The 20,819-nt window shown below is 43.9% G+C and overlaps 1 protein-coding gene across 7 annotated transcripts in view; it reads right to left on the bottom strand.

Annotated features, from left to right (window-relative positions):
* The window catches only part of MYO18A (myosin XVIIIA), a 572,782-nt gene that overhangs the window by 239,724 nt on the left and 312,239 nt on the right, over window positions 1-20,819 (bottom strand). For all 7 annotated transcript variants that reach the window (XM_082245147.1, XM_082245143.1, XM_082245145.1 and 4 more), the window contains one exon: window positions 15,281-15,422. In XM_082245147.1, coding sequence (XP_082101273.1) covers window positions 15,281-15,422 — 142 coding nt within the window. The remainder of the gene's footprint in view (window positions 1-15,280; window positions 15,423-20,819) is intronic.

Genomic DNA, 20,819 nt, shown 5'->3' with positions numbered 1-20,819 from the left:
GTGTCCTTCCTGAGCCGCAATCTTCTTCCCCTTCTGCAGCCGCATCTCTCCCGCCAACTGTCCATGCAAAGCATTAGGAACTAATTGTCTTCTCCTCCGCTCCTCCTCCACTCTGACTCTTTAAGGGGAGAAGTCCCGATCTGACAGGAGTGTGTGAAGCCCGGCGAGAAGACAGAGAGAGCACATCCCACTCTCTCCTGTCACAGAAACACTCCTGGCAGCGCCCCTCCACCTCCCATGACACAGACGCCTAGGGCAGCCATCCTTCCATCCATCCCACCCTCCCTTGTACCGGCTCTGGGTGAGATGATCAGCTTGAACCCCTCCATCAGTCCTGCTGGCCGGATAATGTCAGCGGCGGATCATCCCGCTCAGCTTTAATTGTAATTGCCGGGCGCTTGCCGACATACACAGTCCCGCCTCCTAGCCCGGCTTCTTTGATAGACAGAACACGTCCTGGTTGGCCAGGTGTTCTGTCTATCAAAGAAGCCGGGCTAGGAGACGGAACTGTGTGTCGGCGAGCGCGCTGCAATTACAATTAAAGCTGGTACAGCGGGATGATCCGCCGCTGACATTATCCAATCCTTCGGCGGCTTTCCTCTCCTCTCTTCCTCTGACAGTAGCTCGCCATACATAATTTTCCACTCGCAAAATGCGAGTAGGCGAGTGGAAAATTTGAGGGCTGGCATAGACACATGCTTGCTTGCTTACTTACTTACATAAACACGTCTGCTTACTTACATAAACACATGGTTGTTGCATAGGTGCGTGTGTTCGCATAGGCACGTGTTGCATAAATTCATATCGCATAATGCATGGACACGTGTTTTCATGTTTGCCTGAATGCGTATTTGCACTTATAAGTGTGTGTTTGCATAAACAAATCTGCATAGATGCATGCTGCATAAATGCATGCTTATTGCGTGGATGCCTGTTTGCAAGGGCTTGTGTTTGCAAGGACACGTGTTTTCATGTTTGCGTGAGCACGTTTGCATAAAGGCATATTTGCATAAACGCATGCTTACATGCTTCCTTAAATGCATGCTTCCATAAACACATATTGCGTAAACGCATGCTGGCATATTTTCATTTGAACTGCATACATGTATGCTTATTTACCTTGTACTGCATACATGTATGCTTATTTCCCTTGAACTGCATACATAAATGCATGAACAGCAAGAACACTTTTTCCATACCTTGGTGCCTACATAATGGCATACCTGGGTACCTGCATACTTAACATACCTACGGGGTTGCATAGTGGTAGACCAACATTGTTTTAGGCCTGCATGCTTGGGGGGCTGCGTATTAGGCGTTGGCTAATATAGTTGCTACATTTTTTACCTGTCATACCAGCTAAAATGGCTCCGAAGGGTGAGGCAGCCGGGGGAGGCAGGTGCACCGCTCTAAGGTTCAGTGATCTGGCGGTGTCCACATCTCTCGATGGACCAGTGGTTTCAGGTACATCTGAGCCACTGTGGTGTTTGGCATTGCAGTGTTTCCCGACTCATTCATTTTTCGCCAGATGGACTGCGGCCGCATCACCTTGAACATGCCTGATCATTGTTGATCTGAGCCTAAGCAGGATCAAGTTTAGTTAGTACTTGGATGGGACTGCCTGGGAATACCAGGTGCTGTAAGCTTTCCCCTCCTGGGTGAGGGAGGCATCGGAGGCAGCTGTGGTTTGAGAGTTTCTTGAGGCAGAAGATCAGACTCTGAGGTGGGTCGCTCCATCTTTAGTCGGCTCGAAACCCGCTAGTTAAGTACACCACTTGGGACCTCCTGGGTCTGCCACAGAGTCGTTAGTCTTTTGCCTTGCATGGTCTCCTAGAGCAGAAGCTATGGGCTCATTATTGTAAAACACTTGAATAGTAGCAGTTACAAAACCAAATGGGGAATTGAGATCTATCTTAAGATCTCAAGCCGCTGGGCATCCATCGGTTTCAGATAGGCGCGATCTGTTCAGTGATGACCTCTCTGCAGGAGGTAGACTTCGGGGTCCATAGTCCTCAATAACGCATATCTTAATGTGCTGCTTTTTTCCAGGTTCAAAGGTTTCTGCAATTGCAATTAAAAGTTTTCTTTTTTGCGGGAGCTGTGGCTCGGCCTTTCGAGCTAGCCACAGCTCCCAAGGGTTCGCAAAGCTCCAAGCCCCGGTACTGGACTTGCTGAAATCACAGGGGGTGTCAATCTCAGTATACCCTAATAATCTTTGCTCAGGAAGCAGTTCGTATCAGGTTTTCTTTCAATACATTTCTACAGGAGAAAATAGCATCTAGGTTAAAGCATGTTCACTACAGACAGTCCTACTCCCAAGTTCTTTTGTAGAGAATTATTCCCTCTGTCTGGAACATGAGAATCCAAGCATTGGATTGGCAGAGGGCTCTGTTCCTGGTGTGTTGCAGAGCTAAAATTGGTGGTTGATGGTTCGGAATCTGGAGAGGGTGAAATTCTTCTTTCAGGGGTTGGAAGATAATAACCACTGAAGCAAGTCGCTCCAGTTGGTTTGAAGGTGGCTACTGTGGACTTGGTTTCCACAGGAGAAAATACGCCCATCGATACCTTTAAACTTTTGGCGAGTACACCTTGGTCTGGATTATTGGACGAAACAGTCGTAGGTTCAATCCGACAATACTTCTCCAGTGGCATATAATCAACCACCAGGGTAGAACCAGGAGTCGTGCAACTCTGTAAGTGAACCACATTCTGTCTGGGGCAGAACAGGTGCTGTCTCTGTCACCAGTTCATATTCCAGGTATAGAAAAATGACAAGGGGGTTTTCCCAGTCATCAGCAGCGAATGCCGGGATCACACGGTCCTTGCTTCCTGAGACATTTTTTGGCAATCTGTCGTTGGGGAACTCTGCAGGTGGATCTACTGGATTCCAAGTTCTACAACAATTTGGACAGGTTGTGTCCAGGACGAGAGTCCCAGTGGCAATAAGGGTAGATGCACTGGTAACACCTTAGGGACCAGTTCTCCCTAATCAATGCCTTCCCTCTGTTTCGACTACTACCACATCCATTGTGGAAAATCCAGGAGGTGTTGATAATAGTGCTAGCCGAATAAGCCCAGGAGAGCTTGGTACTCTGACATAGCCTTGGACACTTCCAGTCCAGCTGGATCTAATGGTCTTGGGCCCAGTTATCTCTGCTCTGTTGAGCACCTGGAAGCCAGCTTCAGGGAGTTTCAAATACAGGACTTGGAAATATTTTATGCCTGGGGTAAAGCCAGGAAGTGGCACCTGCAGATATGTGAGTGGGAGTTTTTTTTTTCTTTTCCCAATCGAGAAGGGAAGGGAGATTGGCCTTAGGTATCATTAAGGGTCAGATTCATTCCTATCCATTTTTTTTCTAGAGGCTGTTGATTCTCATTCCTTGATTCATATTTCATACAGGGTGTAACACAGACATTCCCGCCTGTCAGGCCACCCTTGTGTCCTTAGGATTTGAATTTGCTCCTGACTGTCCATGCAGAGGCCACCTTTTGAACCAATTTGAGAAACAGTTATTCCTTTGACTCAGAAGGTGGCTTCTTTGGTTGCTATCACTTCAGAAAGTGGAGTGTTCGAGCGGACAGCTCTCTCATGCAAGGAACTGTTCTTGATCTTACATCATGATAAAGTGATGTTGCGTCCTCATCCATCTTTTTTGCTTAGAGTGGTTTATAGTTTTTACTTGAATCAGGGCAGTGTCTTGCCTTTCTTTTCTAATCCTCAGTTGGCAGGAGTAGGATCACTGCATACACTGGAAGTAGCTCAGGCGGTCAGGATTTACTTGAATTGTCAGCGCAGGTCAGGAATCCTGGTTTGTGCTGCCAGCAGAGCCCAGGAAGGGCAGGAGGCATCAAAGTTAACTATTCCCAATTGGATCCACCAGCTAATTATTCAAGCCTATGGCTTGAAAGGGCAAGGTCCCCACCTCTTTTTGGTGAGAGCACTCGCTACCAGGTGTGTGGGGGCATCTTGGGCCATCAGGTGTCAGTGGCTCAGGTGTTTAAGGCCACTACATGGTCTTTGGTTCATACATTCACAGGATTTTACCAGATGGATATCAAAGCCACAGAGTATACTGCTTGGCCATAGTATGTTATGGGCGGCAGAATAAGTCCTTCTGAGGTGGCAGTTTCTGTGATTGTGTCTCCCTCCCCTCAAGGGCAATGCTTTAGGACATCCCACATAGTAATTATTGTGGCTGCTCTGTGTCCCGTGATGTACGATAAAGAAAATTGGATTTTTCCTACAGCTTACGTGTAAAATAAATTCTTGGAGTACATCACGGGACACATAGGTCCCTCCCCTCTTTTTTGGGTATTCATTGCTTTACTACAAAACTGAGGTACTTCCTGTGTAGGAGGTGTTATATAGGGGGGGACTTCCTGTTTGATTGATCTTCCAGTGTCCATTCACCTTTAGGTGGTGCATAACCCAAATAGTATTTATTATGGCTGCTCTGTGTCCCATGATGTACTCAAAGAAAAGGATTTTACAGGTAAGTTGTAGGAAAAATCCAATTTTTATTAGCTTAGAGGAAAACTACAATGGCTTTGGATTATTTATGCATTTAAAGTTTATATGCTTTTCAAAATGTTTTGTCCTTTTTCTATATACTGTCTTTGTTTTATAAATAAACATTTAATACATGACAAATGATTACCAGAGCACTAAAGGTTAGTGAATTAAGCAGCATGTCAGTCTGCCTTTTGTCTCACTTTGTCTAAACAAAACTTAGGACAGAGCCATTCAAAAAGGAGGACAGAGACATTCAAGAAGGGAGGAATCATTAAGTTGTGTATGTAATTTTAGCTACTTTTTTTTTTTTTCGAAAACTGCAATGAAAAAATTAAAATGCAAATAGAAGCCTAATGCTCCACCTGCTGGCCCAAAAAGAGAATGAAAACTATTTGTATACCAAAAAAAATTGTAGTTTGTGTTTTCTTTATTTATTTTTTTTTTGCCCTGACTATAATAAAACAAAAAAGATTATGTAAAAACTACTATAGTTTGTTTATGGTCTTTTTTTTTTTTTTTCTTTTTGTGAAAAATGAAGAAGAGAATCTGGTTGGTGGCTAAAGGCAAAATACAGTTCTGCCTTCTAACACTGATAAATGAGGCCCCCAGACTCCTAGCTCAAGGCACTTAATGGTTTCAAACTTTGTGAAAATGCCATGCTTTACACTGCAGCATAAACGTGACTCCATGCACCAGAGACTCCAGCTGCTGCCATTGTCCAGGGGGATGATATCCAGCCAAAAGAACAGCAGATCATTCATCAGTGACAGCCAGAATATTCCTCCAGGTAGATCATGTGATGATACATTAGGACTAAATCCAAATAAAATGATAAAGCATAGAAATTAAGGACCGGTTGTCACAATGTGCAATTTGACAAAAAATAAATAAAAAATCTTCCTTCCCTTTTGCAAGCAATAAAAAAATGCAGCAAGGGCTTATACTCTGCTTTAATCTGTCAGCGGACTAACTTAAAGGGAACCTGTTCTGAACGGGCACTTAAAATAACATGGTACATATCGTGTAAGTTGGTCTTTCTGGTCTGATAAAGTTATTTGTCCTAATATTTAGTTGCATGGTTTGCTGCTATTACTACTACTATAATTACTGACTGGAAAGCTGGCTAAAGACAGAACAGATGTAGAGGCAAACAAGTCTTCTGACACGGTTTCCAATAACAACGAAAAAGCTTGGGACGCATGAGTGTTCCTGTTTAGCCTATGAAGGATGTAGATAGAGGCACAGCTCAACACAACTCAACTCAGAGATCGTTTTCAAACATTCCCAAGATCTGTTGGCCAGAATGGTGGCATGCAGAAGCCTCTCGCTTCCCCACTGTGGCCCCTATAGGTTTAAGGATAATAAACCTAATATCATACACTTCATAACGAAAAAATTTTCTGCTAAATACTTTGTCTGGTAATACAGTGGGTATGGAAAGTATTCAGACCCCCTTAAATTTTTCACTCTTTGTTATATTGCAGCCATTTGCTAAAATCATTTAAGTTCATTCTTCTTCCTCATGAATGTACACATAGCACCCCATACTGACAGAAAAACACAGAATTGTTGACATTGTTGCAGATTTATTAAAAAAGAAAAACTGAAATATCACATGGTCCTAAGTATTCAGACCCTTTGCTGTGACACTCATATATTTAACTCAGGTGCTTTCCATTTCTTCTGATCATCCTTGAGATGGTTCTACACCTTCATTTGAGTCCAGCTGTGTTTGATTATACTGATTGGACTTGATTAGGAAAGCCACACACCTGTCTATATAAGACCTTCCAGATCACAATGCATGTCAAAGCAAATGAGAATCATGAGGTCAAAGGAACTGCCTGAAGAGCTCAGAGACAGAATCGTGGCAAGGCACAGATCTGGCCAAGGTTACAAAAAGATTTCTGCTGCACTTAAGGTTCCTAAGAGCACAGTGGCCTCCATAATCCTCAAATGGAAGATGTTTGGGATGACCAGAACCCTTCCTAGAGCTGGCCGTCCGGCCAAACTGAGCTATTGGGGGAGAAGAGCCTTGGTGAGAGAGGTAAAGAAGAACCCAAAGATCACTGTGGCTGAGCTCCAGAGATGCAGTCAGGAGATGGGAGAAAGTTGTAGAAAGTCAACCATCACTGCAGCCCTCCACCAGTCGGGGCTTTATGGCAGAGTGGCCCGACGGAAGCCTCTCCTCAGTGTAAGACACATGAAAGCCTGCATGGAGTTTGCTAAAAAAACACCTGAAGGACTCCAAGATGGTGAGAAATAAGATTCTCTGGTCTGATGAGACCAAAATAGAACTTTTTGGCCTTAATTCTAAACGGTATGTGTGGAGAAAACCAGGCACTGCTCATCACCTGTCCAATACAGTCCCAACAGTGAAGCATGGTGGTGGCAGCATCATGCTGTGGGGGTGTTTTTCAGCTGCAGGGACAGGACGACTGGTTGCAATCGAGGGAAAGATGAATGCGGCCAAGTACAGGGATATCCTGGACAAAAACCTTCTCCAGAGTGCTCTGGACCTCAGACTGGGCCGAAGGTTTACCTTCCAACAAGACAATGACCCTAAGCACACAGCTAAAATAACGAAGGAGTGGCTTCACAACAACTCCGTGACTGTTCTTGAATGGCCCAGTCAGAGCCCTGACTTAAACCCAATTGAGCATCTCTGGAGAGACTTAAAAATGGCTGTCCACCAACGTTTACCATCCAACCTGACAGAACTGGAGAGGATCTGCAAGGAGGAATGGCAGAGGATCCCCAAATCCAGGTGTAAAAGACTTGTTGCATCTTTCCCAAAAAGACTCCTGGCTGTATTAGATCAAAAGGGGGCTTCTACTAAATACTGAGCAAAGGGTCTGAATACTTAGGACCATGTGATATTTCAGTTTTTCTTTTTTAATAAATCTGCAACAATGTGAACAATTCTGTGTTTTTCTGTCAGTATGGGGTGCTATGTGTACATTCATGAGGAAGAAGAATGAACTTAAATGATTTTAGCAAATGGCTGCAATATAAACAAAAAGTGAAATATTTAAGGGGGTCTGAATACTTTCCGTACCCACTGTAAATATTATCATATTGTTCAGTTCCAAAGTTCCATAATCTTTTCCCAGAATTAAGTAGGTGCAGTCCTCAAAAGACCTAGTATAGTTCTCTCAAATTGGCCCACTTTTTCTTATCGAAATTTGACATGCCAGCCTAATGGCCCGTACACACAACCTGAAAATGAGATGAAAAATACTGCTTTCGAAGCGATTGCATGATAATCGGATCGTTAGTACAGAGCTTTCGAGAGCCGTTCACGACAGTTCATCCGATCAGACAAGCACGAAAAATTTTCTCGTACAATATCAGATGGTATCACTTACGATTTTTTATTCAGTTGCACGAGAATTTTCATAACTTTAGTAACCTCTCCATTTTTGATATGCAACTCGCATGCAAAAAAAAACAAAAAACGGACAATCTGTTGTCCGATTTTTGGATCATGTGTAAGATCACAATTTGATCACCTCCAGGCACACGGATAATTATTTGGCTTCTAGAGCATTAGAAGGACAGCTGCCAGCTGTCTCCTCGAGCACTGTAAACTGAGCTGCGCTTAAAGTGCTGGGCTGGTCTCCGAGTGCCCGAAACACGGCATCCTGCACATGCACATGAGTAACGCCATCCCCAGCTGGCCAATGAAGAGGCCCGAAGAACAGCACTCAGAAGAAGATGCCAGCGCAGGACCGTTGGACAGGTAAGTATGGAGATTTCCACTTTAAGAGCCCATTCAGACTAGCGCGACACGACTTTGGGGGGAGACCTGTGAAGTCGCGTGCACCGCTGTGCACCGCTACTTTGGCGCGACTTGCAGAGACTTCACATAATGGAAGTCTATGCAAGTTGCCTCCAGGTCGCCCCAAAGTAGTACAGGACCCTTTTTCTAAGTCGGAGCGACTTGTGTCGCTCCTATTAGAACGGGTCCTGTGCTAATCAATGGACCGCGACCGAGCGCGACTTGTCAGGCTGACAAGTCGCCTGACAAGTCGCGCTAATGTGAATGGGCTCCAAGTCACACAAACCTCCTGCATTTGTTTCATTTACAGAGGAACTTTACTCATAACAACTTTTAAAAATAATATGCTTTTAGCAAGGAACATACATTCCACATTAATAATTATGCTACCAAAATTAGTGTGTCCTTAAAAAATACCCCCCAGCATTGCTCTTGTTTCTTCATGCTGGCTGCCACTTTGCTGGAGCCCAGAACAGCAGTAAAAAATAAAGCAGAACTAAACCCATTGATTTAACAGTTTAAAAAAAAAAACAGTTACATTCTTGGAATACTGGGATTGCTAACTGTCATATTTGCTTGAGTCCTCAGCCAAAGTGTCAAACCATCAAATGGCTGGTATCATAACTGATGACATGTGCAGCACCATGACAGTTGCAGATCAAACAGCAGCAGCTTCCTTGGCTATAAAGGATAAGAGGGTTTAATTCTACTTTAAGGCTGTCAGCAGATGGGCCTCTACAAATTCGGACAGAGCAGGGTGAGACAATGTATTACTGGATTTTAAACACTATAGGCACTTATTTTTAAATGTTTTACATAGCTATACCTGCAAAAGGGGCAACCTTGAAGTTATCTAGCAGGACTTCATTTTCTGACTAAAGTTCCACTTTAAGCAAAATTGATCTGGCAAGTATTGAACTTTATACTACTAAGATCTATTTCCTCTGCATTTAAATATACTTAAAAGTTTAAACACATTCTAATCTGCCTACGGATATTCAAAATTCAGTTTTTTTATAAATGCAACTAAACAGAATGCACCTAAACGCAAGTAAATGCAAAGTGTGAATTCTACTATTTAAAATCATTACATACATTTCCCATTTATTCGCATTTCGAATTGTCCTAGAAATGCATGTAAATGCAAACAATCAAGTTTGTGTGAATAAAGACTGTGCTTTGAGTTTTGAGAATTAAATAGCTTCACAATGCTTAAGCACTTTACGTCTAGCCACAAAGACCTACGTGGGCTGACTTTGCATGGTTGTACCGGGGTGATGCCTCTAGCTAGAGGCATCATCCAGTAGCGTTTTTTAGAGCTGGCGGTCGGCTTTCCGGCGGTAACGACTGATGCGGCTCAGGAGCCGCTAGATCGTTACCCCAGCAAGCGGGAGGGGATGTTCCCCCTCCCGCCACCTTCCGCAGCATTGCCCGTCTGCCGGCTGGATGGAGTCCCGATCAAAGCCGGAAGCGGCTTCGATCGGGTCTTCGATGACGTAACCCAGAGGCGGCTTCCATGACGTCCGGGTTACTCTGCTGCTAAAGGCGGCAGATTCAAAAAGTGACAGTATTCAAAAATGCCGTTTTCGGCGTTTTGAATACATGGAAGTGTAGTGGAGGGGTTTGGTGTCTTTTAGACCATCGATCCCTCCATAAAGAGTACCTGTCACTGCATATTGCTGTCACAAGGGATGTTTACATTGCTTGTGACAGCAATTAAAGTGATCAGATTTTTTTTTTTTAAAACCTGTGTTAAAATTAAAAAAAATAAAGTAAAATGAATAGAAAAAATATTTAGCCGCCCCTGTCGCCGTTAGCTCGCGCACAAAAGAAAACGTGGAAGTTGCGCCGCAAATTAAATCGCTATTCAAACCACACATGTGAGGTAGCGCCGCGATCGCCAGAGCGTGAGCAATAATTAAAAAAAAGAGCTACACTCTAACTCTAAACTGGTAACCGCTAAAAAATGTTAAAGCATCGCCTATGGAGATTTTTATTTGTTGCCATTCCGCGGGTGTGGGCAATTTTAAAACATAACATGTTGGGTATCTATTTACTCGGCGTGACATCATCTTTTACAATATACAAAAAAAATGGGCTAACTTTACCGTTTAGTTTTTTTTTAAATGCAGTGAAATGTGATTTTTCATAGTTTTTCCAAAAAAAATGGCGTTTGAAAGACAGCTGCGCAAATACCGCGTGACAAAAAATATTGCAATGACCGCCATTTTATTCTCCAGAGTCTTTGCTAAAAACATATATATATATATATATAATGTTTGGGGGTTTTAAGTAGTTTTCTAGCAAAAACATACTGATTTAAACTTGTAAACAAAAAAAATTCAAAAATAGGGGGTTAGTGGTAAAGCGGTTAATAAAACAGAGATGAACGAGGGCTTGTTGTAAAGTATTGTATAACTAAAGGCAAAACATTTTAGTCTTGGATAGAGTGGAGAGAGATTAGAACGTTTGTCCGTTTTTATTGCCGTCATGCCCCCTTTCACACTTGTGCGACCTTTAAGTTGTGCGACTTTGCCCGGACTTGAAGCAATGCCTGTGTAATCTTGAGGTCTATGGACCTCAAATCGCATAAAAGTCAAAGCAAAGTAGTGCACAGACTACTTTGAAGTTGCACAGATATGAACAGTGCTCACTGTAAATCATGGGGTATGACTTGTTATGCGACTTTGCAGTCCCAAATCACAGGACAAGTCGAACAAGTGTGAAAGGGGCCTTAAGGAGATTCAACCTCTCCATTTGTCCTATTTACCATTAACATTGAAAGAAAGAAAATCCCAGAATTTTGGGTTGTCTCCAGAAAAGTAATAGAGGGGAAATGGTCCATTGGGGACACTAGTTATGGTGACCTGGGGGTCCCCAAGGAATTATCTTAATTTGCAGGGATTTCCGCTCACTTCTGGCCTGGCTATGGGACAGGAACTTAATTATAATCCCTGCAATGGGACACAGATGACTAAAATAAATCTGACAGGGGTTATAACCCTCCCTTACACTATCCAAAATGAAAAAAAAATGTTTTGCCTATAGTTATACTTTAAGGGTTTTTATTTTAAGCTAAATGTAAAAGCTTACATTAAACGTCTCATATTCACTGACTTTTAGTGTGTAAACATACTATTGAACAAGTTTTGTTATATCCGTTTGATAAGTGCAAAAAAGAAACCCATTAATCATGTAAGAAAAAAAATATATAAATCAGAGCTGTCCTGTGCCCTGTGCATGCTTCCTGGGTATCTCAGGGAGAGGGGTTGTCCATCACAGACCTCATCTTGGTGCTACAGAATGATTAGCCTTTTTATTGTGGAGATAAGAGGGTAGGTCAGTACAACTAGCTTAGCAAGAAAGGACTGGGCAAGGCTGCTCTCATTCAGTCCACAAAAATGCTGCGTTTGGCCATCCACAACAAGTAGTTAATTAAGTAGTTCTAAATCCAAGCTGTTTTTTACCTTAATGCATTCCTTACATGAGGGTAAAAAAATGCCCCCTACCCTAGCACCCTCTGCTTCTAAACATGTACCTGGCACCTCTCACTAATCCAGCGCTGTCCTATCGGGAATATGGTGGCGCCTCTAGCTGGTCTCACAGGAGACTCAGGCAGTAGTGGGAGCCATAGGCTCCTACTGCTGTCAATCAAACCCTGTGAGGGGAGGATCAGGGGGCGTGGCTAAGTGGGTCTATGGGAGCACATTGCCCAGTTTCGGGAGCACATCTGTACTAGTGCCCCCTCAGCACCTGCGCAATGCCTTTGGATAGCGTAAGTAAATATAACATCTTTTTTAAATTAACAAATTAATCTTTAGAATAATTTTAAGATTGCATTTATGGTAGATCAACAGGTATTTTTCTGTAGTTGCAAGTTCTTTAAAGGAAAAAAACTTGGGAAAATATACATGTATTGCAGAGATGTGCTGCATATGTGTTTTTTTTTTGTGCTCTGGCATACTCTTAAAGGCTCTTTCACACACGGAGTCCGCCAGGTGGACTCCATTTTTCTCAGCGGGGGATCGTTCCCCCGATCCCCTGCTGAGCAGAAGGATGACAGCTGTGTCTCTGACACAGCTGTCAGGTCCCCATGCATCTCTATGAGGGAATTGGAAAGGAACGGACCTTCTGTCCGTTCTCATCTGATCCGCGGGACGGATGGAAAATAGGGTTTCCATCCATCCAGATTTGACGGATCGGAAGTCAGCGGACATGTCGCCGCTGACATCCGGTGCCCCATAGAGATGCATGGGGTGACCGTTCAGATCCACCAAAAAACTGACAGGTGGATCTGAACGGTCCGCCTGTGTGAAAGGGGCCTTAAGGTAAACTTGTCAGTGCAGCAGATCCAAGCTGTCAATTAAAATCTAATTGCAATTTGTGCAGCTCTGATTTTGTAAAGTTTTTCATGCATTTGTAACCATCTTCAAAATCTGTGGCAAGACTAAAGAGTTAGGTGAAGACAAATTAGTACAAATGCCCTTTTCTGGCTTGTGCTCTTCCAAGAGTTGTGTGCATACAGCTAGGTGTACAAGACAATGTCATTCTATTCTACAAAAAGCTGAAAATATTTCTGATCAGTAACGGAATGGAAACCAGCATTAAAATACTTTTCCCTTTTCTTAGAAAACCAAGAGCTCTAAGGCTACATTCACACCTGAGCGTAGCGTTTTTGCGCGTTTATTTACCGCGATTTTTAGCGCGATTTTTCCGCGATTTTTACCGCGATTTTTGTGCAGGCGTTTTTTGATTAAATAGATACCAATGGAAAACGCCTGTAATCTGCCCAAAAAGAAGCTCATGTACTTTTTTGAGCGTTGGGCGTTTTGTAAACAGCGTCAAAACGCTCAGATGTGAACAGGGGCCATTGAAATGAATAGGATTTGTCTTGTTGGGCATTTTGAGAGCTGATCCTAGAGCAGAAAAACTCCCCAAAAACGCCCCAAAAGGCCTAGATGTGAACGGAGCCTAAAGGGTTACATCCCAACCACTTAAACATCTACAAACAGGAATAACACTTAAGCCTTTGGTGATCATCAGCTAATTGACATATTTTGTTTAATGATCAACAAATCTATATCCTCGAATTGAAAAACCAATAAAAACAGTGCATTTAAATCTGAATAAGAGCTGTTCTCAATATTCATTGCCAAATTAAAGTTTTGGGGTTTAATTAAAATTCAAAGCACTATGTAAAACCAAGTAATAACTTATCTTTTCTACAATAATTGTACATTTGTTCATTTTAGGTAAAATACTCAAGACACAACCCAGTTTTACACTACAATTTGCATTGGACTCTCACCTGAACCACTGAATGAATTTGCATCGGAACAGACTTTGAAATCGCACTGCAAACCAGCTCGCACATATGTGAATCAAGTCTGAAGGTGTCAGTTTTAGTATCGGAGCATTAGTACAAGTACTAATGCAAATGCTTAGTATCGGCACTATATATGTAAAGTGTAAAAAATATATATATATGTATATGTATATATGTAAAATGTGCATAACCATTGCAACAATATTCCATACGAACAGAAATTTTTATTTAGAAATACCGCTAACATTTTTTTTATATAAAATTGTTATATATCCTAAAAGGCAAAATATGACCAAAGCTTTTTTTAGTCAGTCATACTTCTCCTGGGGATCACAGGAGTGCACTTAGTTCTGCACTTCTGTGTCCCAGACTCTGTCAGCTGACGTCACAGAGCTGGTCCAGGCTCTACAGGGATCCAGACAAAGTATGGATTAACCCAAATGCCTGACCCGTAGCTGGCTCAGCCTCTCAGCGATCTAGTTGCTTCCGCCCCCACCACAGCCCAGAGCTCCAGTGAGCACTGGAGGGGCAGAGCAGAGAGCTCTCTGCTCAATGAAGACAGAGAACTGAGTGATCAGCAGTTGTTGATCGCTCAGTTCTTGGCATAGAAACCCGTGGAGGACAGCTGCAGCATCAGATCGATACTGCAGCCATCGACACGAGTATGTACTTTTGTAAACCCTACACTTCTCTTTTAAACTTGTATACAGAACCTCCTCGAAGTGGTTAACTATGTAGCAGGTTAGCACAGTGAGTAGGTCTTCTCTGGATAATGAGTGTTAACATGTAGGTTTAAAAAGAGAAGTGTGGGGTTTTTGTTTGTTTTCAGAATCATACTTACCTAGGTGGATGCAGCATCGGTCCAATACTGCACCTGTCCCCCGCCGGCTCTAAGACTGAGAACTGAGCGATCAATGACTGCCGATTGCTTGGTTCTGTCTGCTCTGCCCTAGCCTGGACTGGCTCTGTGACGTCAGCTGACAGCGGGCTTCAGGTCATAGGAGTGCAGAACAGACTGCACTCCTGCAATCCACAGGAGAAGTACAGCCAATTGAGCTTTGGCTGTACTTCTCCTTTAATTCAACAAAAGGCAAAATAGGCTATTTACTTTACAAGGGAAATTTAATTTTGCAATGGAATGCTACCTTAGCTTAGTGAATGTGGTGAAAACACACTTTTGCAAAGAAAACTCAACCATCATCAAAGAGATAAAAAAAAAAAAAAAAAAACAAAACAAAAAAAATAAAATGAATAAAAACAATGAATGCACATGAGTGGATGATGGAAACCAGCAGATCCTCACCTCATTCACTGAGCAAAATGGAAAATCCCTTGCAAAGTGAACAGCCTATATCTGCCTTTAGCAAATCAACCTCTTACAGGGCACACAGCGTTTCGTATGCACGCTCACCAATGTGAGCAACACTAAAGCACAATTACTGTGCAGAACTAAGCACAGTGTGCAATACGCAACAAGGCTACCACAAAAGTTATATATTTTTTTTTTTTATTAAAAGCCACACACTGATAGATATGTTCGCAAAAAATTGATCACATACATATTAAAACCTGTGTGGGAAAAATGACCACCAATTACATTTTCCACTGCTAGTCTTTACAGTAAAGTAAATTTAAAAAAATTAAGGCACAGTCTTATTACCAGGTTGCTCGCCTTCCTGTGGTCCATAGTATGTAAATAGACGATCCAATAAAGTATCCTCATTTCCACCAGGCTGCAAGGCTTCTTCCTCCAGCAACCACAACAGACCTCTGGCCTCGTCAGTTCTTGCAAGGGTCCTTACCTGAGATTAAAACCAAGTTCATTACCCAAGATACATTTCTACCGTCTCCTCCTGTCAAACAATTGTTACAAGCTTATTTTTCATGTGCAAGGGAGCCCAAGCACAAGGAATGAGACCTGCTAACAAACTCCCATTAATCAGAGTAACAACCCCCTCCTTCCCCACTTATCCACAATCTCATTTCTCCAGTCCTCCAGGCAGCTTTGGCTCTAATTGCCAGCCTGATTTTCCTGATGAGATGGCAGCAGAGAAGGGGGACTGGAGAAAAAAAAATAATAACAAGGCCGCAGAGTCAGCAGGGGTAATTCTAGGCGCTATTTTAAAAGACACTTAAGGAAAAGAATCAATACTTAATGCTTGAGATAGCAAAAACACATTATTTTGTAGTAAAACGTTTTAGTCTGCTTTCTTGCCTCTGTTGAAAATTCAATCTGGGTGGCTACAAGGTAAAATTACAGCCTTTAATAGGAGGGTATATAGGTCCTTTACACATAGACACTACAGCCCTGTGCCTGTCAGATCTTCCCAATTACCGGTAACAAAGAAGATTGGTTTTCAGATCTCTCAGTCACATCTTCTGCCTGTAACAGAGCCGTGTGTGTGTGTGTGTGTGTGTGTCTTCCACCTACACAAAAAAACATTCACAGTTCCTAAATGAGGAAATTACAATTGGATTTTTTTACTTACCGTAAAATCCATTTCTCTGATGTTCATTGACGGACACAGCTCCTGATATTCTTAACCATTCGGTTATACTGCCCTCTACAGGAGTAGGACACTAGGCAAGAAAAAAAAAAAGTCTGGCTATGCCCATGGGCAGTCCCAGGATGTATACTCCCTCACTTTGCTATAGGCACTCCATTTAGTTACAAGCAGTGTAGGAAGAATTACAACTCCAGAGGGGTTGGTGCTATGTCCATCAAAGAACATCAGAGAAATGGATTTTACAGTAAAGTCAAAAATCCCATTTTCTCTTCCGTTCATCGACAGTCACAGCTCCTGATATTCTGAACCATTGGGACGTCCCAAAGCAGTGTAAAACATGAGGGGTGGAAATAGCAAAACAAATTCCCAAGGCTAAACTATAGCCAACCACGTTAACAGGAGCTCAGCCAAACCAACTGGAGCCCACCTGAAAAAACAATACACCCTCAAAGAGGATCAGGTCCTCCTAAACAGCAGCCTGCAAAATCTTGCGGCCAAACGAAGCATCCGCAGATGCCAACACATCCACTTTATAACTTTGTGAAAGTGTGCACTGATGACCAGATGGCCACCTTGCAAACCTGCGTCATGGATGCCTGATGACGCAAAGCCCAGGAGGCACTAAGCGCCCTAATAGAGTGACAGGGGAAGGAGGAACATGAGCCCTGATGGAATAGGTCTGAATCACCATCTGTCTGATACATCTGGAAATGGTCGCAGAGGTAGCGGATAACCCTTTAAAAGGTCCATCCGTGAGCACAAATAGAGAGTCTTGACTTCCTGAAAGACTCCGTTGCTGCCAAGCACACCCGAATTGCCCAGCCCACATCCAAGGTATGTAAGGCAATTTCATTCGGATGTTTAGGCCTGGGACACAGGGAAGGCAACACAATGTCTTCATTCAAATGAAAAACTGAGACAACCTTTGGAAGGAACGACGGACAGGGGCGAAGAACCACCTTATTCCTGTGAATCACCAGGTAAGGTGAACGACAGGATAACGCCGCCAGTTCTGACAACCTGTGCGCAGAGGTGATAAAAAAGGCTACCTTCTGGGACAGCGTAAGCAGGGGGATCTCCCGAAGATTCTCAAGGGGAGGCTTCTGGAGAACCGAAAGCACCAGATTGATATCCCATGGTGGCAACGAAACCCGCACTGGAGGAACCAATGTCGGACACCCTGAACAAAGCTACACAGTGTGTGGCCAAAGGTCATTGGAAGAAGACTGCTAAAAGCAGACACCTTGCCCTTGATGGTACTCAAGGCCAATTTCTGTTCAACCCCCCGTTGAAGGAAGGTCAAGATCCAAGCCACCGAGTAGGAGCAAGGATGATTCCCAAGAGACTCAAATCATGCAATGTACATCTTCTACGTACAATGGTAGATCTTCCTAGAAGTAGATTTCCTAGCTTTCAACAGGGTAGGAACCACTAACTCAGATAAAGCCCTAGCCATCAGCACCTGGCTTTCAAAAGCTAAGCTGTCAAAGCCAGCGACTGTAAAGCAGGGTGGAAGATTGGTCCTTGGGACAGAAGATCCTCCTGCGAGGATGCTTCCAAGAATTGCTGGTGACCAGCTGCACCAGATCGATGTACCAAGCCCAGCGAGGCCAGTCTGGAGCCACTCAGATGACCAGAATCCCTTCGTCAATCCTGCGGAGAAGTATTGGCAGAAGCTTGAGAGGAGAGAAGGCGTAGATCAGACGATACTGACCCCGTGGGGTCACCAGCGTGTCTGTGGCGTCCGCCAGAGGATCCCTTGACCGAGCCACAAACCTCTGCACCTTTCTGTTGAGCCGAGACGCCAACAGATCCACCTCGGGGGTGCCCTGCCAGAGAAACACTTGATGAAACACCTCCAGATGAAGGGAACACTCCCCTTGGTCCAACACCTGCCGACTGAGGTAATCCACCTGCCAATTTTCCACCCAAGGAAGTGTACGGTGGGGAGGGCTTGAACGAACCATTCTGCCCACCTTAGAATGCCGGCTACCTCCAGAGCCACCAGGACACTTCTTGTGCCCCCCTGGTGATTGAAATAGGCCATGCCCGTGGCATTGTCTAAATGAATGCGCACTGGACAATGCTGAAGACGATCTGTCCAATGGTCCAGACACAGTCTGATGGCTCAGAGTTCCAAGACATTGATTGGTAGTCTGGACTCTTCCAGCATCCAGATCCCCTGAGCAGAATGCTTGCCAAGAAGGCGTTCCCAGCCAGACAGGCTGGCATCAGTGGTGACCACTGTCCAATACAATGGGAGGAAGGATTTGCCCGGCCGAAGCGCTGGAGAACGAAGCCACCATATCAGGGACCCCTTCGTTCTCTGACCACAGATCTGATTGTCCAGAGACTGCAGACTTGTGCCATTTGGTCAGAATCTCCTTTTGCAGGGACCTCACATGGAACTGTGCAAACAGAACAGCCTCGAAGGTAGACACCATCAGGCCCAGCACCCGCATGCAAGTCCAGAGGGATGACCATCTGCTGGACAGCAGGAGAGGAATTGCAGCCTGAAATTTCTGTAGTTTGTCCAGAGGAAGGAGAACTCTGGCTAAGGCCGAGTCCAGAGTCAGACCCAGATAGTCCAGCTTTGTGGATAGAACCGGAGCAGACTTCTGAAAATTCAAAATCCAGCCGAACTCCCACAGTTCGTATTGTGATCTCCAGGTTTTTCACCAGAGCAGAAGGAGATTCCGCTCACAGAAGGATAGTCCAAGTAGCCCAGTACCATGATCCCCATTGGGGTAACAAGGCAAGAACCAGAGCAAACACATTTGTGAAGACCCCAGGAGCAGCGGCAAGACCAAAGGGTAACGCCACAAACTGATAATGCTCCCCTCCCACAGCAAAGCGGAGAAACCGCTGGTGACTGGCGCATATTGGAATGTAAATGTAGGCATCCTTGATGTCGATAGAGGCAAGGAAATCCCCCCTGACGCAGGGATGCCACCACCATTCGAATGGACTCCCATTTTGAACTTCTGCACCCGCATAAAGCAATTTAGCACCTTGAGGTCCAGGATTGGATGCACTTTGCCTTCCTTCCTGGGAACAGGTTTGATTGAGTAAAACCCCTAAAAACGTTCCGGAGTGGGAACCGGGACAAGAGCGAAACTCGATCTTGTAGCCAGACCAAATGACTTCTTGGACCCACTTGTCTTGCACCAGGGCTCTCGGCTTGCCAGGCAAGGTTCGTTTGGATGCTCCAAAGGAGGCCCGGAAAGGCTTCGAGCCCTTGTCAGTCAACCCCAAGAGATGAAAAAACTTCTTACGAGCCAAGAAGGAAGGCCCACATCTACGACGAGGTTCCTTGCCCGTAGTAGACTGTGGAAGACCACAGGACATGGGTCCAGTAATCTATGTCCTTAGTCTGCTTGTCGTCAGCAAACTGTTTGGGGGCTTTATTGTGCATCATCTTTAGAAGAGGCTTCCTTCTGGGATGACAGCAATGCAGACCAATTTGATGCAGTGTATGGACTGAGCACTTACAGGCTGACCTCTCACCCCTTCAACCTCTGCAGCAATGCTGGCAGCACTCATTCGTCTATTTCCCAAAGACAACCTCTGGATATGATGTTGAGCATGTGCACTCGACTTCTTTGGTCGACAATGGCAGGGCCTGTTCTGAGTGGAACCTGTTCTGTTAAACCGCTGTATGGTCTTGGCCACTGTGCTGCAGCTCGGTTTCAGGGTCTTGGCAATCTTCTTTTAGCCTGGGCCATCTTTATGTAGAGCAAAAATTATTTTTTTCAGATCCTCAGCGAGTTCTTTGCCATGAGGTGCCATGTTGAACTTCCAGTGACCAGTATGAGAGAGTGAGAACACCAAATTTAACACACCTGCTCCCCATTCACACCTGAGGCCTTGTAATGAGTCACATGACATCAGGGTGGGCAGGGGGGAGGGCTAGTTGGGCCCAATTTAGACATATTCACTTAGGGGTGTACTCAGTTTTGTTGCCAGCAGTTTAGACATTAATGGCTGTGTGTTGGGTTATTTTGAGGGGACAGCAAATTTACACTGTTATACAAGCTGTACACTCACTACTTTACATTGTAGCAAAGTACAATTTCTTCAGTGTTGTTACATGAAAATATATAATAAAATATTTAAAAAAATGTGAAGGGTGTACTCACTTTTGAGAGATACGGCACATTATTTACATTTTACTGTTTTCAATGTGCATCTGTGCCATCAAATGACTACAGCACCGACATCCTATTGTTTGGTTCATATTAAGCCTCTCATGGGGAAACATGGGGTGAAAGCTTTGCACTTGTTTTCCCTGGTCAGCTCATCTACTGTAGCCATTACAGTGGGGTTGAGCTCTCTCTGTATAAGCCTTAAAATGTAATATAAATTTTGGAGAATGTACTTGGATGGGTTAAAACACCCAAAAGGTTAATGGTAGAAGAGATACAGGAAGCAAGGGATGCTATAGCCCACTATAACAAACAATTTCTGGGTGAACTACATGAACCCTCATTATCTTTATTATTGCTCTAACTCTTATCTTTTTTAAGGCCCTTGCTTACAAGTAAAGGAGATGTGTGTTTATAGACATATCTTCTCATCTGCTGCAGCTTAAGCAGTTAGACACCTGTTCAGTCATCCACAGCCTGCAGTTACATCCATGCACATAAACACAATTCAGACGCTGCATCACACTGCGCACAAGAACACAGGGAA

The sequence above is a fragment of the Pelophylax lessonae genome (genome assembly GCF_965119305.1).
Source record: "Pelophylax lessonae genome assembly, chromosome: 2".
Taxonomy (NCBI): Eukaryota; Metazoa; Chordata; class Amphibia; order Anura; family Ranidae; genus Pelophylax; species Pelophylax lessonae.
This window is presented reverse-complemented; position numbering and strand designations above follow the sequence as displayed.